The 15,116-nt window shown below is 43.1% G+C and overlaps 1 protein-coding gene and 1 non-coding gene across 2 annotated transcripts; both read right to left on the minus strand.

The window, feature by feature from the left end:
- Positions 1 to 1,327: 1,327 nt before the first annotated feature.
- On the minus strand, positions 1,328 to 1,747 carry LOC115859976 (small Cajal body-specific RNA 2). Its single transcript, XR_004042292.2, has one exon. It is a non-coding gene; the product is annotated as a small Cajal body-specific RNA 2 (non-coding RNA).
- A 1,226-nt stretch (positions 1,748 to 2,973) lies between these two features.
- TMEM167B (transmembrane protein 167B) lies at positions 2,974 to 8,230 on the minus strand. Its single transcript, XM_030868901.2, has 3 exons — positions 8,096 to 8,230; positions 6,037 to 6,168; positions 2,974 to 5,481 (listed from the first exon to the last, which is right to left on the minus strand). The coding sequence occupies exons 1-3, from the start codon at positions 8,103 to 8,105 to the stop codon at positions 5,399 to 5,401; spliced, it is 225 nt and encodes a 74-aa protein (XP_030724761.1). The 5' UTR covers positions 8,106 to 8,230; the 3' UTR covers positions 2,974 to 5,398.
- Positions 8,231 to 15,116: the final 6,886 nt, after the last annotated feature.

Genomic DNA, 15,116 nt, shown 5'->3' on the forward strand with positions numbered 1-15,116 from the left:
ACAGGCTCCGGACGCACAGGCTCAGCGGCCATGGCTCACGGGGCCCAGCCGCTCCGCGGCACATTGGAGCCTCCCAAACCGGGGCACGAACCCGTGTCCCCTGCATTGGCAGGCGGACTCTCAACCACTGCGCCACCAGGGAAGACCCTCTTGCAAACTTTATGTGTCAGGTACTAAGTGTTGGGAAAGCAAGAATGGACATAGTCCATTCTCTTGAGCTTACAAACACTAATTTTAGTAGCTCTTTGTGGCATTAACACTTATGCTGAGGTCACGCTTAACAGATTTCAGACCTTCTGGATTTAGTCATCTGCTGAGCTCTACTTTTCCATGAGGGCTCCATCTCCCTGGCTCCTTGCCATTGTTCATTCTCTTAACTCTGCTACTGTCTCCTTGCCTGGGAGTCAATTCTCTTTTCTTTGCCTTGATTTGTGCTGTGATATATAGCCCCCTATTCTTGGAAACAGTGTTCAACAACCTGATCCTAGGGTCTGAAGGTACCTAAAAACTGATACAGTAATGTGGTTTCTAAAATTACAAGCCACTCACAGGAGCCTGCTGTTAAAATGAGCAAGAAATGGCAGACCTTTTAGAATATTGTACACTAAGTTCCCATTTCTAAGATTGGACAGCATATGCATTGTTGAATAAATCAGATATGAAAGGGCTTCTTCCTGGTACTCAGGTGCAGGGTCAATACCACCAAACTATTACAGCCCCTCTTCCACCGAGATACTCCAATCGGTTCATAGTGTTTGCTGCCCAGTGGCAATATTTTCAGTTCTCTTTATTTAGAATAGCTGAAAGTGGCAGAGTGGGTGACTTTCTGGGATAATCACCTCATGTGGGTTGATACTGAACATCAAAAAATTTATTACTGCGATCCATGCATGGAGGCTTTAAATAATATAGGTTCCTAGACAAGCCCCCCCGCCCCCCGCTAATTCTAATTCAGTAAATCCGGTGCGGGTCCCTGGAATCTGAATTCTTATAAGGTCTCCAAGTTCTCTTACAGATATATACACGTATACAGACATGCATATATACATATATCCCTTCGCGGCAGGCGCTGTATAGTGCCTTTAGACCGGGGGCACCAGTGTTGGTACCATACAAAAGAATCATTATGACAAGTCGGGTCTAAAGAAAAAAAGGGAGGCGGCTACAAAACTGCAGCGGGGAACAAGGCCTCCATATCCTTTCAGCTCCCGCTCCCCCGGGCGAGGCGACGGCTCATTCTACCTCCGTCCGCCAGCGCCCGGGGCCCGCAGCCGACCGTTGACACGTTAGCCTCAACGCCACGGGCGGCCGTGCCCTGGGCCCGGGCTCAGATCAGAATCGCCTCGATAATCAGTGGTCCAGGACAAGCCCAGCCTCATCTATCTGATCAATTCATCACTTCTGAGCGCCGGGCCTCGTAGGACCAGCTCCGGGACCTCCGGGACCGCGGCGTTGCCACCGCCCAAGGGGCCTCGCTGCACAGCGCCCCGAGGAAGGGGCTTCGCAGGAGGGGAGCTTTTCATTTCGGGTTGGTCCGGCGGGGCGGGAGTCACAACCCGATCAAATAAGATCAAGGTGTAGGCCGGGGGAGGGGTACGGGGGCGGGCGCACGCACTCGCCTTGCACGCACCACGCGCGCACTCACACATTCTCGCGTCCACTCACACACACAGCCCGCAGGCGCCTTCCACACACCTCGCCACACTTCTGACCAGCCTCACCCCACGCCGCTCTCCCTCCGGTGAAAGGGCGGAAGTACGCAAGCTCCTTTAAAGCCTTCCGCCCCGGAGGGTTCTGGGAGGAACAACCGAGCACAGGCCCTCGCCGAGTGCGCACTTTCCTGCCCCCACGTGGCTCGGAGGGGAACCAAGGGCCCAGGTAAAGGCGGGACAAATTCCCACAATACTGAATCGTGATTGTCCTTGGATCTCTGTGCAGCTACACATTTATATCCATATCTGTAGTTTTTCTTTGATCTTTGATCCAAGTTCTGGATATAACATGATTCAATCTCAAGAGACCTCTAGGTGAATGATTTCTTTCCCAGGGAGAAGGCAAATTCTGGTCATTACCAACATCAGCTTCCCTAGGAGCTCCTTCTCCCATGGGAGAAGGCAAACATCATTTTACCAAAGGGAAAGGTAAGAATAGATTACTTAAGTCCAAGGACTAGGTAGTTAGAATATAGTAACTATATATACTACTAATATACTACCTAATATACACTAGGTAGTAGTATAAGTAAAGGTAGGAAGACATATCCCTGTCCCCACAGAGCCCTCTTGCTACCCAGAACTTGCTGTCGCAGTCATATTGCTGAATCTTCATTTACTTTCATATCCGCTAAAATAAATCTTTCAAGAATGAGTGTAAGAAAAAAAAAAAGGAACAATTATGTAAGTTAGAATTAGCTCCTTTCACATCACAAAGCACAATTTGAATGTCTCAGTTCCTTCTTTTTCCTTTTTCAAGAAATACATATGTGAGGGGGGAAGACAAATCAGAATTTTGTTATCATTTGTACTTGTGCCAGTCCCACCATGTACTTGGAATAAACAAATTGGGGAAAAGTGTCCATTGTATGTACCAGAAGCCCAAGGATTTTCTAGGTATGTGGCTGGGTAACCTGATAACCTCATTTCACTGAAGAAGTTTATGGCTTGTAATGGCAGTTGATACTTTTAATAGCTTTGGTAGGTAAAATGTATTGGAGAATGTTATCTACATTGTTTAATACACCTCAAAATGTGTGTATATATATATATATATATATATATATAAAATTAGTTCCCTCAAAGATATACCCTCATAGATTCTGAACTATATCATACATTCAGTGACCATCACAAGGGGTTAACAGGATTGATGATATTCACTAATATAAACTAAAAAGGTATACTATGGGCAGAACCCCGGGGAATATTGAACAAAGTTCAATAATTCAGCATGCATGTGACAAAATGGACAAAAACAGTAGGGAAAGAAACTTTATTTTCAAGGATTTGTGCAGACAATGGTGAATAAAAAGTCTTATTTCAACTATAAAAAGCTGACTTCATTCCACCCTGGCATACAGGGTTTATGGTGACGCCAGTTTGAATCTGAGGCAATACTGCTATCCCCCTTCTTCCACCCCTAAAAGACTCCCTTAGAGGAACAACTTCCTACAATTTTCAGTCAAAAATATATGACACATCAACCAAAGTGATGAATTAAACAAGTTTCTGCTTATCTAAAGTCAAGAAATGAAATAAGCTGTGTATTTGTTTCTTGCTGTAAATTACCTTCACTCTGTGTACTTTTTGGTACATTCTGGTATGAAAACATCTCAAAATATAACAGTTCAAGAGCTTAGGTCAAGATGACCCACCCAGGAGGCTGTAAAAATTGATCTGAACTGTGAAATGGGACTAGTTTAAAATATGAAGCAGCTCTAAACACCAAGCTTAGAGATATTAGCCCTATTAGGAAACAAAAGTCATTAAAGCTACAAAATAACAAGTGCAAAACATGCTGAACCTGTATTTCCAGAGAGTGACATTCCCGTTGGCCAACAGGTTCCAAACTCACACCCACAAGGTGTAACTCTTCTTTCTGTTCCACTAGCCTTCCTTTCTCTTGTGTGAAAGATCCTCAGAAATGACAATGAAAAATATATGAATCATTGAAATTTACCCTGTGGACCAATTCCTGAAGAGACAACAGCCATAACTCTGAGATGATTAGACATGTAGTGTTTACTTGATGACTTTCTATACTTCTAGGAACCATCAAAGCACTAAACTGAATGTTTCAGAACCTAAACTTCCTAGCAGCTTTTGTTCTTTTGGAATAAGACGAAAGACAATTTACTGCCACACTGGGGTCAACCACAGCCAACTTGTCCACAGTCAAGTTTACTTTAGTGAATAATTCCACTGGTAGACCTATGTCTCTGCTTGCTCTTTACAATAATTTAATTTTAGACCAATTCTTTTTTTTTTTAATAGAGAAGTTCTAGGCTTCAGAAATGCAACAGTTGATCCTTTTGCAGATAAAAGGAGGAGGGAATGGAGAAGTCTTCACTTCAAATGTAGAGTCATCTAAAATGATTTGTTCAGGAGTTCCCATACTCCATGGAAAAGCCCATCAATCTCAATTGCGAACCTCTGCTTTCCTTTACTTTAGAAAACACTCTCATTTTATTCATGGATTCTATGAACTGTCCAAACATGCCTATGAATGCCATCAACTTCTCTCATTCAAATTTCCCATGTTCTTATAATTTCCAAGAGACAGCTAAATACTACAATATGAAGAAAATTAAAAGTGGGCCAAGAAACACAAGTAATCGACTGAAAATTGCCATAACCCAGATTTAAACAAAGAATAAGTTTGTATGTTGGTTAACATGACAGAACTTCTATCTAACATCACAATAAATTCTAGATGACTTTACTAGTATATGAATTAATATACCAGATTTATTTATTTCTTCTACCCCAACTGCAAATTATTTCTTCAATAGTTTCTCTTTCCCCTAGTGGTGGCATTTAAAACTGAGTAACAGCATTTAGCACTCAGTAATTTAGAAAATATTTAAAAAGCTTTAGGAAAATAGCAACAGTTTCAATATACCATTTGAGGGGGTGAAGTTTCCTTTTGGGAATACTGGTGAATAGAACATTGTTTCTTGTCTAAGTTACTCCTTTCTGGTCTCATCACAGACAATTTCCAAATCTTATGTAGGCCCAGATTCTCTTGGCAAAACTCTCTGGCTACCAGCACACAGCACAGCTATTTCGTCTGTTCTCTTTTTGCAATGAGGATCATGCCTCTCTCTTATGTTCCCAGACGGGTATATGAAAGATAAATTTCCAAAGCCAAAAAATTCCTTGGCATTGTTTAACTCCTATTTCCCACCCAGCCTCCCCACCCCAGCCTCCCAGCCCCCTGCAATTTGCCAAATCCAAATCAAACACTAAAAAAAAAGTCAAGTCTTGAAAATTATCTCTCCTTCCAAGAAGTTTGAATACAGCTTATATCCTCCCCTAATGAGCCTCAGTGTGAAAAGTTCCTGATGAGGGGCTGAAGCACAAAATAGGTGACAGATTTTTAAGCAGGAGGTATGTAATCGTATCACTGAGGGGTGTAATTCATCTGGACATTATATGCTCTCTGCTGAGGACTGATTTACACACAGGTCAAAGGAAGCTGGCTTTCTGTAGTCCCCTGAAGCATAAATAATGTTTGTAACCACGAGGAGTTTTCCCCACATAAGGTAGGGGCAGATGCTGTGGTGTCATCCTGGGGACTTTGATGATTTTAGCTGAACTCTCCTACGCTGGGCCCAGGCTCCTGACAGGCTCTTCACCTTCGTCCCCTTGGTTGGCAGTTGATGAAATGGATGCTTTGGAATTCATTTTATAAACAGGACGTAGAAGGCCATTACAACGCAGGCGATTGCTACAGCAGCATGCAGCCTAGTTCCAATCACAGCAGCTAGCAGGAAAAAATAAAACGAGAAAAGAAGTCAAACCCTGCCCTTCATATAAGTCCTCACTTTCAAGATTTGAAATCTCTAGTCACAGACGACGAGACCTATCAAGGGTCTCAAGAACCCACCCAGGAATGTATTTAAATACTACCCTTAAGCCCTAGGTTCTAGATGAATATACTGTTAGTTTATATTTTGCCTTATTTTGAAAAAAGATCTAGGTAAGTAGGATTCCAGATGAAGATGCCCCAAATAAAAAGTAAAAAAGCATCTGAGTTAATAAAATCAATACTTAAAAGAGACTCCAATAAATTCTTTCCAGAAATTCAGACAAAAAATTTTCACTGGGAAAATATTCCTTCCAACAACTCTAGTCCAATTAAAATTGTTTAATTTATATAGTTTTACTCCATGGAGAATACTAAAATTACCTTGGAGCTAAAATAAACAATTATGTAAAAGTTGAACCACATACAATTCCAGCCTATCCCACCCCCACCTTGCAGCACCTCACTGTCCAGAGATGGCAATCTCCTCTCCCTGAACAGATATGATCTTACCTTTGTAAAACACACCCCAAACTCCCTTCTTCTCTGAGAGCAGCCAGCTTTTGAGACGAGGTACTTTCTTGAAGTAGGCACAGGTGCAAACAAAGAGCAAACCAAACACCAGAATCCCATCCAAGGAGTACACTGTTACAGAAAGAGAAAAAAACCTTTGGTGCTAATCCAGTTTGGGACAGGTGATCCCCCTGGAGAACAGAATGTGATAAAATATCAAGATGATAATCTCAACTGCAGTGCCAGCCCTGACAAGAGGAAGCCAAGGTCCCGGGACTAACAAGGTTACCTTTCTGTTCCCCCAAATCACTTGTAGACAACCCCCTTACAAAGATTTCACTGCCCCCTTCCCTCTCCTTTCAAGAAGTATAAATTCTGAGAAGAGTGCATCACTTTATGTGGAATCAGCCTACCAGGAATGGCCAGTGTTGGCATTAGGTTGAGAGAGGCATAAGAATCCTTCGAGCCTGAGCTGAGAGAATGAAACATGTTCTTCCTATAAATCACTCATGTGATAAAGGAGAGGTAGATATTTGGCCAAGTCTCTCAGATCTGCATCTGTTGGTGAAGAATATGTTAAGGCAAAAGTAAAGCTTAATGGAAATTGCAAGAGTTAGAATCCATATGACTACAATTTTCCTATGCTTATCTTACACTTCACGCATGATACTCTACTTACAAACCAAATTTCTGCCTGAGTTAACAGATTCTTGAAAACAAACAAGCAATAAAAGATCTGAGGCTTCGACAAGGTGGAACAATTGTGGGGGAAAAAAGCTTTGAACAATTAGTTCTATTTCTTACATTTGTAAACCAAACTATGTCTTGTAAGCGCAAAGAATCACCTAAGTAGAAAAAAAATCAGACCACAAAAGGGGAAAGGATGACTAAAACTTACTTATTAATTACTATGTGTCCAACTGCTCTCTTATTTCTCAGTTCAGATTATTTGTTTCTCCGGGTGATGTCCCTTCTTGTACTGTGCCTACTAACCTCAGACCTCTGACTGCCCAGGAAGCTCCAAAAGGATATTTTACACAACTGGCATCTGCCAGTTCTGGGCCACTCCATCTCCTCCTCTCCCTCCAGTAAAACTATCTCACAACTAGATGTCACACAGGAAAGGGTCCAGTAAATTAATACATACACCAAGTTTTATGATGAACAATCCGTGCTAGTCTTTTCTCCCGTAAGTTTTTGCAAAGCCAAAAGTCACAAGGAAGTGAAATTTGAAACTTTAGTACCAGGCTTATGAAGAAGGTACTTTTGAGAAATGCTGTCCTATGCCCTTCAAATCATACTGCCTAAAAGGTCTTGTCATCTTTTTTCCTGTAAGATCGACTCTAAAGACCACAAAGTCATCGTTTCCTGCCCTTCCCTGGAATTCAGAAATCACGTCTATAAAGTGTTTGAAGACGCCTGGAAAATTAGGTCAGATAAACAGGGTGGCAACTGCCACATCATCTTTGGAAAAGGCAGTGTCTAAATCCAACCCCTGCAACACTAGCCACGGTCTCCAGATGGGATCGCCCAGGCAAGACTTTAGAATCAAACACGAGAAAGCTTCCCGACATTTTAACAAAACAAGGAGAACTTTTTTTTTAGGATCTACATTCACCCCCGCCCCCCCTAAAGTATGGGGTTTAAAATCCTGTGTGATTCATCGGTCATCCCAACGAACCTACTATCCAAAAGTTTGAGAACACAGAGAGCTGTGAGGAGGCTCCTCTTTTTCCTGGTGCTAAAGCAATAGTTCAACTGGGACTGGCCTCGCGAAGTGGCTTGTAAGGGTCAGAACGAACTTCTAGGAAGGGAGAAGGGCACAGTGTGGGAACCAAGAACTACGGGTGTGGGCACAAGAGGCACTGGGGGTTCTATACGGGCACGGAACGGGGGAACCCCCGGAGGAGTATAGGGGACAGGAGTTGGGGCACCGAGAGGCCAAAGGGGGACTGGGCTGGGAGGGGGCGGGGAGAACGGCCACGTCAGTCCCGGCTCCGCCCGCCAGGTTTCCACTCGCACTGCACTCCCATCCTCGGCTCTGGGCATTAGTTCTCACCGTTCGTCATGGCGGCTGGGCCCGGGCCTGGAGTTGGGGTCCGGGGGTCAGCGGTGATACCGGCAAAGGCGGGGGAACCCAGCTCCCGCTTGACACTTCCCGATCCGGGCCGCGGCGACGGGCAGGCGCCGTAGTACGCAGGTGCAAGGGCAGAGAGACGAGCGCAGAACGCAATCAGGCGTGGCTAGCAGATTGCCGAGCTAGGGACCTGCGTGGGTGGAGCTCGCGTGAGTGGAGCTCGCGTGAGTAAGTGTGTGTAAGAAGAAAGCTAAGAAAGCTATCCGGGAGGCTTCCTACGTGGCCATGGTAACCAATATTTTCTGGGTGCCCCTTTAGTTAGTGTTGGGGTGTAACCTGACCTGCTCGAGTTGTGTTTGAAAAGGTAAAGGCTTGCAATTTTGTTTTTTTAAAAAATAAATTTATTTTATTTATTTATGGCTGGTTGGGTCTTCGTTGCTGTGCACAGGCTTTCTCTAGTTGTGGTGAATGGGGGCTATTCTTCGCTGCAGTGCGTGGGCTTCTCATTGCGGTGGCTTCTCTTGCTGTGGAGCACAGGCTCTAGGCACACGGGCTTCAGTAGTTGTGGCACACATCCTCAGTAGTTGTGGAGCACGGGCTTAGTTGCTCCGCGGCATGTGGGATCTTCCCGGACCAGGGCTCGAACCCATGTCCTCTGCACTGGCAGGCGGATTCTTAACCACTGCGCCACCAGTGAAGTCCAAGGCTTGCAGTTTTGCAGTTTGTTTTCCGCTATGGCAGCTGCTCTGTTTGTGTGTGTGCGTTTGGTGTGTCTGTGAGGAGCAGCCCACCTGCAACAGAGGCCTCCGTCTCAAGCTTCCACGTAAGAGAAGCCGGACAATAGGGGTCTAGAGGCTGTCCCCGCGGCCTCCGGAACTGCAGAGGATCTTTCTTACTCCTTATGGAAATCTGGATAGTGAGGCTGTGTCTGAACTTTCAAATGAAATTAGGAACCCCGTAACAAAAACAAGTCGCAAATTTCATATGCTAAAGCTACACGTTGTCGGGAAACGCTTAGGTAATGCCTATTTGTATGAATTTTTCTTTAAACTATCAGGATAGTCTCGATTGACTCCTGTATTTAGTTAAAGTGGGGTCACCTCGGCCACTTTAGGAAACGGCGATATCGGGATAGCCCTTCTCACAACACTTTCACAGCTTGACGATACCTTCAGTTTAATGGTGGCCCAGGATGGAGGAGACAAAGCCGCAGATCCCAATTCAATTTGTACATTGAAATTCTTAATTGCACACAGCTTGACCTGCTTTATTAGAGTCCGGGCTAAAGTGCAACTGAGTCGTCCGAGGCTGAAACTGTAAAGTTACTAGTCCGCAGTTGTTGTCAGGTCCTAAAGGGACCCTCTGCCCCTCTTGCTATGGTGCCATCTGCTGGCTGTGGCCTGCTTGGTTACGCAGAAGAAAAGCTACCAAAGCCTCCTACGAGCTGGAGTAGAAAGGCAAGCCAACAAAAGTCTGATGCAGGACAGACTCCTTGTGAAAATGTGCTTAAATGCAGAAACAAACAAAAAACCAGGGAAGACATACAGGACAAAATAAGACAAAGCAAATAAATGTGTGCAAATACATACACAGACGAATCTCCCTGCCCAAAAGAATTGCTAAGGACTACTCAAAAACAAAACAAGACAATAAAAAATCCCTAATTGTCTTTGCCTTTGAACTTTTCATCAATAGTTATCTAAAACAGTATCAGCACTAGTATCATCACTGGCAACTGTTAGTTCCCTGCACCAAAGCTAGATAAAAGCCCCAAGATACTCTAACCAGGTCCTAAACAAATTCATGTTCCCTAATTTAGACTGAATCATGTAGCTCATCTTCATCTAAAAAAATTCTCCTTTCTTACATACTATGGAACTGTGCTATCCTCCCTGACCCGCACTTCGTTGTTCTCTTTACCCAGGCTCTTTTTCCACGTAAACATAGACGTTCCTAAGATACCCTCACCCACTTTTTCTCATTATTAACCCTTACTTGGTGACCTATCATGTCCCCTGGCTTCAACTACCACCTCTACGAAGAGTTTTGTTTTGGTTTTGTTTTTGGCGAAGTGGCCGAGCCCTCCGCAGTGAAAGGGCGGAGTCCTAACCACTTGACCGCCAGGGAATTCCCCGTGCAGAGGTCTTAAGTTGATGTCCTACCCAAGCTCCAGTCCTACATTTCTAGCAGATGTTCTTCTGACATTTGAAATGTTTAAAACAAAACTCACCCCCTTCTGATTTCCCTGTTTCTATGGTTAATAGTCCTTTTCCCCTAATCACTGAATTTAGAATTTGTAAATTATCTTCGAATCGATTAACTCCTTTTTTTCCAAAATGTTGTTCCAATTGCCCCCTTTTCATTTCTACATCCATCACTTTAGTAATTTTACCATTTCAGTCTTCAAGCATCAATTAAATCCTCACAACAGTGAAAACTTATTTTTTTAAAACTGAATTATGCCTCAATTTATTCATTGTTTTATTTCTTCTATTTTTTGGTTGCATTGGGTATTCATTGCTGCGTGGGGGCTTTTCTCTCTAGTTGCAGTGAGGGGGGGTGGCTACTCTTCGTTGCAGTATGTGGCCTTCTCATTGCGGTGGCTTCTCGTTGCAGAGCACGGGCTCTAGAGCACAGACTCAGTAGTTGTGGCTCGCGAGCTTAGTTGCTCTGCAGCATGTGGTATCTTCCCAGACCAGGGATCGAACTGGTGTCCCCTGCATTGGCAGGTGGATTCTTTTTTTTTTTTTTTTTTTGCGGTACGCGGGCCTCTCACTGTTGTGGCCTCTCCCATTGCAGAGCACAGGCTCCGGACGCGCAGGCTCAGCGGCCATGGCTCACGGGCCCAGCCGCTCTGCAGCATGTGGGATCTTCCCAGACCGGGGCACGAACCCGTGTCCCCTGCATCGGCAGGCGGACTCTCAACCACTGGCAGGTGGATTCTTAACCACTGCGCCACCGGGGAAGTCCAGTGAAAACTTACTTTTCTATAACATTTTTACTTTGTAAAGTGAACACACCTTGTCATAATATCTTATTTAATCCTTACAACTGCCTTATCATCCCTATTTTAGAGGTAATCTAAGGTTTAGGGTAAGGACTAACCAGTATCAGACTTGAACAATAATTCTGGTCTTCTGAACTCAGAACTAAAACATTTTGCTCCAGACCACAACTGCTGTTTCCTTTAACAGCAGCGACTGTCTGCTGAACATATGTTTAACTCCTTACCCTGCTATTCAAGGCCTTCCAGCAGAATTTTTCACTGTTCCCATAGGCAGACTTCAAGCTTCAGCTGCGAAAACACTGTTCAGTGTTCTTCAAATGTACTCTTTGCTTTCACATTTTGCTCATGCCCTCCTCTTTTGGAGATAACCTTTGTCTCTTCCTCTTTTCACTGGATGGAAACCACTCCAATTGTGTCATGCTCTGAAAGATAAGTCTTTCGTCCCCTGTCACTCTCGGAGTTTAAGAATAAAGATATCACAGTTGAAGAACTGGGAAGAGTAATTAGTTTTCTACTTATTATTTCAAAGGACAGTGATAGTCCACAGTATCTTACTGTTTCTTCTTTTTCCATGTGTCTATCTCTCTTTCTTCTTCCTACTCTTTCTTCCCATTTTTACATTTATTTCCTTCCTTCTTTCTCCTTCCACTGTATTTTTTCATTTCCAGGTTTTAAAAAGTATTTTACCAGGAATTCCCTGGCGGTCCAGTGGTTAGGACTCTGCGCTTTCACCGCCAAGGGCAAGGGGAGCCGGGTGCCGTGGCCAAAAAAAAAAATTTTTTTTTACCTTTTTTATTGATTAAAGTGAATCTCACCAGATTTTTATTTCAAAATTAGTTATACCAAGAATTTCATATTTTTTAAAATTATATTTTGCTTTCTTTCTGTAAAATTGAGTCATAATGGTTGCTCCTTTGTAGGGTTGTTGAAGGATTAAATAAATTACTATTTACAACAATATCTGGCATGAAGTAAGTGCTCCATAAATCTTAGCTTTCACTGTTGTTGTTCATTTGTTTAAAAAATATTTACACACTTTGCTAAATTTTGCAGGCGCAGAGGCAAAAAACGAGTCCCTGACCTCAGGGTACAAACTATATTGGCGAAGATAGATGAATAAACACATTTTAGTAGAGCACAGGCATTGTATGTGTAAAGACATTATCTTTGATCTTCACAACTGTTTTGCAGAATGGTTTTTTGGTGAGAAATCTGAGGCTCAAAGAAGGCACATGGGTGAGATCACAGAGCTAGTCTGTCTGACTTCAAAGCTCCCTTCCCCTTGTTATCACACTGCCTCAAATTAGGATTCTGTCCATTGATATTGATCTTTGACGATTTTGTTCCAAGCATTAGTGTTTCTGTTGTCCTGAAAAGCCCCAAAGCCTCACGCCAAAGCCTGGGTCACTGTCTCTCACAGCCCAAATGCAAGGGATAAATAGAGCCCCATTGCATGGGGACTCAATTCAGACAGTCCTTCCTCAGTTCATTTCAGCCTCCACTGGAGGACGGGCAGTTGTTGCCAAACGCCTGTCAGTCAAGAACAGTTGCCCGTTTGTTAGGGTTGTTGCAGTCCCTGTGGCAAACACTAATCAGTCATGGGGACCATGACTATGGGATTGTGGTTTAACCAAAGAGTAAGTTCAGTCCCAAAGGCACAGCTTGTAACAATAGCTTCATTGAATTACAACATATTTGAAAAGGGATGTCAAACAAGCATTAATTTATGCTACAAATATTTGTTCCGGGAGTCTGAGGAATGTGCTAGCCTTTGGGAGCTCAAAGGTGAATAAGAAACAGACTCTTTTCTTAGTAAGTTTTAAGATTTAGTGTACGAGACAAGCTGTGTGTATAAGTAATCAGAAAATACATTAGAAAGAAGTGTTGAAGGAAAATGAAAAGTAAGTGCTGGTGGGAGTGTAAGAGAGAAAGTGCCTTCAACTGGAGCACTCAGGGAAGGCTTGATGGAGGGGCAGACATGTTAGCTGGGCCTGAAAGACATGTAGCATTTCAACGGAAAAGAAAGGTATCCTAGTGGGAAAGGAGTAGTGTAACCATAGGCTTGAAGATGGTATAAGTTTGGGGCACAGCCCACTTTCCCCTTCCTCTTTCACTGCCTAACTCCATTCATCTCTCAGGTCTCAGCTCAAATGTTATTTGCACAAGGAAGTCTTCTCTGACTTCTTGGGTCCCCTTTCCCCATCATAATCTTCCAAAGCATACAATATCTATTTTATTCATGTCTCCCTGCTACATTGTAAGGTTCATGAACCCTGAACTGTGTATGTATGTTATCATTTATCAACAGTCCTATAGTAAGTGCTGTTCAGGTGCTTGATAAATATTTGTTGCATGAATAATTGAAAGTGGCCTTGTGGAACTGGATTATAGAGTTCATGAAGGTAATGCTGAAAAGTAACTTATTGTAGTAGGTATTTATTGAGAAAAATCCATATATAAGTGGACCTACACAGTTCAAACCTATGTTGTTCAAGAGTCAACTGTATATTCTTCCCTTCCTCCTCCCTCACTTCCTCTTCATTTTTCTTCTTTTATCTTTTTCTGCCTCTTGGACCATTTCTTCTCTCTCTGTCCCGTGATGTACTGTTTCTGAGGATCTGCCCGTTGCCTCCCTTCTCTCACTTTTGTTTCTGTGCAGTGTTTAAACGATTGCCCCCGCATTGATGTCTCCCATGCCATTTTCTCTAGTCCTGATTTCTCTGGATTTCCAGACCTGCACCTCCATCTGTCTACAGGACACCTCTAGACTCTCACACTCAGACTGAACTCATTTCCTTCCCTCCCCAGTTGCTTTTCCATTTTACTTTCCAATTCATATTAATAGCATTCCATCTGGATATAAACCTCTCTCTCCATAGCTCTCAGATTCATTCAGACACAAAGTCCTGTGATTTCTGCTCCTAAAATTCCTTTGTCTTAATTCATGTTCTAATCAGCTCTCATCCTAGGTGGTCTCCCTGCTGAAGTGATTTTTTATTTTAAAGATGGGTCATGTGACTCTTCTGCTTAAAGACCTCCCAGGCACTCGGCACTTTGAATGAAGTTCAGTCTCTGAAGAGAATATTCAAGGCCTTTCACAAACTCAAACTCCAGTTTCATTCCAGCCTCATTTTCTACATCTCCACCCAACAAACTTGACTCTGGCAACCCACCTGAAACATTCTCTAGAAGCACACCGTGACTTTTCACTCTCTGGGCTTTATTTCCGCTCTGCTCACAACACTGATTTTTTTTTTCCTTTACATTTTGGATCTCAGGCTCAGAATGTTGAATTATTCACACTCCACAGTTCATGCCATACTATTGTAACTGACCCTTCCCAAGTCCTTCACTTGTTATGTATCTTATGCATTCTCTTTATCCCTATTCTTATGTCTCCTACCCTGTAACCTCCCTAATGTATTTGATGTCTATGCTTTTTTTATACGTTCCTGTAAAATATGTATTTTTTGTGTGTATATGTGTTTAATATACATAAACGGTCTTTTGTTATAGAGCTCATATTTCTTACTTTTTAAATTTAGCGCTCTGTTTCTAAGCTCTATCCATGTTGCTAGTCTATTGCTTCTGATTGTTGTATAGTACACCTTGGTGTACATCCAGCACATTTTACCTATCCATTCCCCTGATAATGGACACTGTGAATATTTTATACCTGATTCCCTGGACAAGGCCAGTGTTTCATTACTACCTCACATAGCAGTTCTCAACCCTTTCAGACCCAACAAACTTCCTTAAATAACAAATATGTCTCCTTTATTATTCTGAAATGAAATTCACAAATGATATAACCTACTATGGTATGCAGCCTCTCAGATAGCCCCCAATGATGTCTGCCTCCTGGTATTCTCATCCTTGTGTAATCCCCTCCTCTTGAGGGTGGGCTGCATTTATTGATTTCTGGTGAATAGCATAGGGCAAAAATGATGGGATGTCACTTCCAAGGTTAGGTTACCAAAAAAACTGTGTTCTTGG

The sequence above is a fragment of the Globicephala melas genome, chromosome 1 (genome assembly GCF_963455315.2).
Source record: "Globicephala melas chromosome 1, mGloMel1.2, whole genome shotgun sequence".
Classification (NCBI taxonomy): Eukaryota; Metazoa; Chordata; class Mammalia; order Artiodactyla; family Delphinidae; genus Globicephala; species Globicephala melas.

What these genes read in the sequence shown, in the direction of transcription:
- TMEM167B (XM_030868901.2), bottom strand. An exon ending in TTGGGGTGTGTTTTACAAAG is followed by an intron (nt 5,482 to 6,036) that starts GTAAGATCATAT and finishes TTTTCCTGCTAG; the next exon opens with CTGCTGTGATTGGAACTAGG.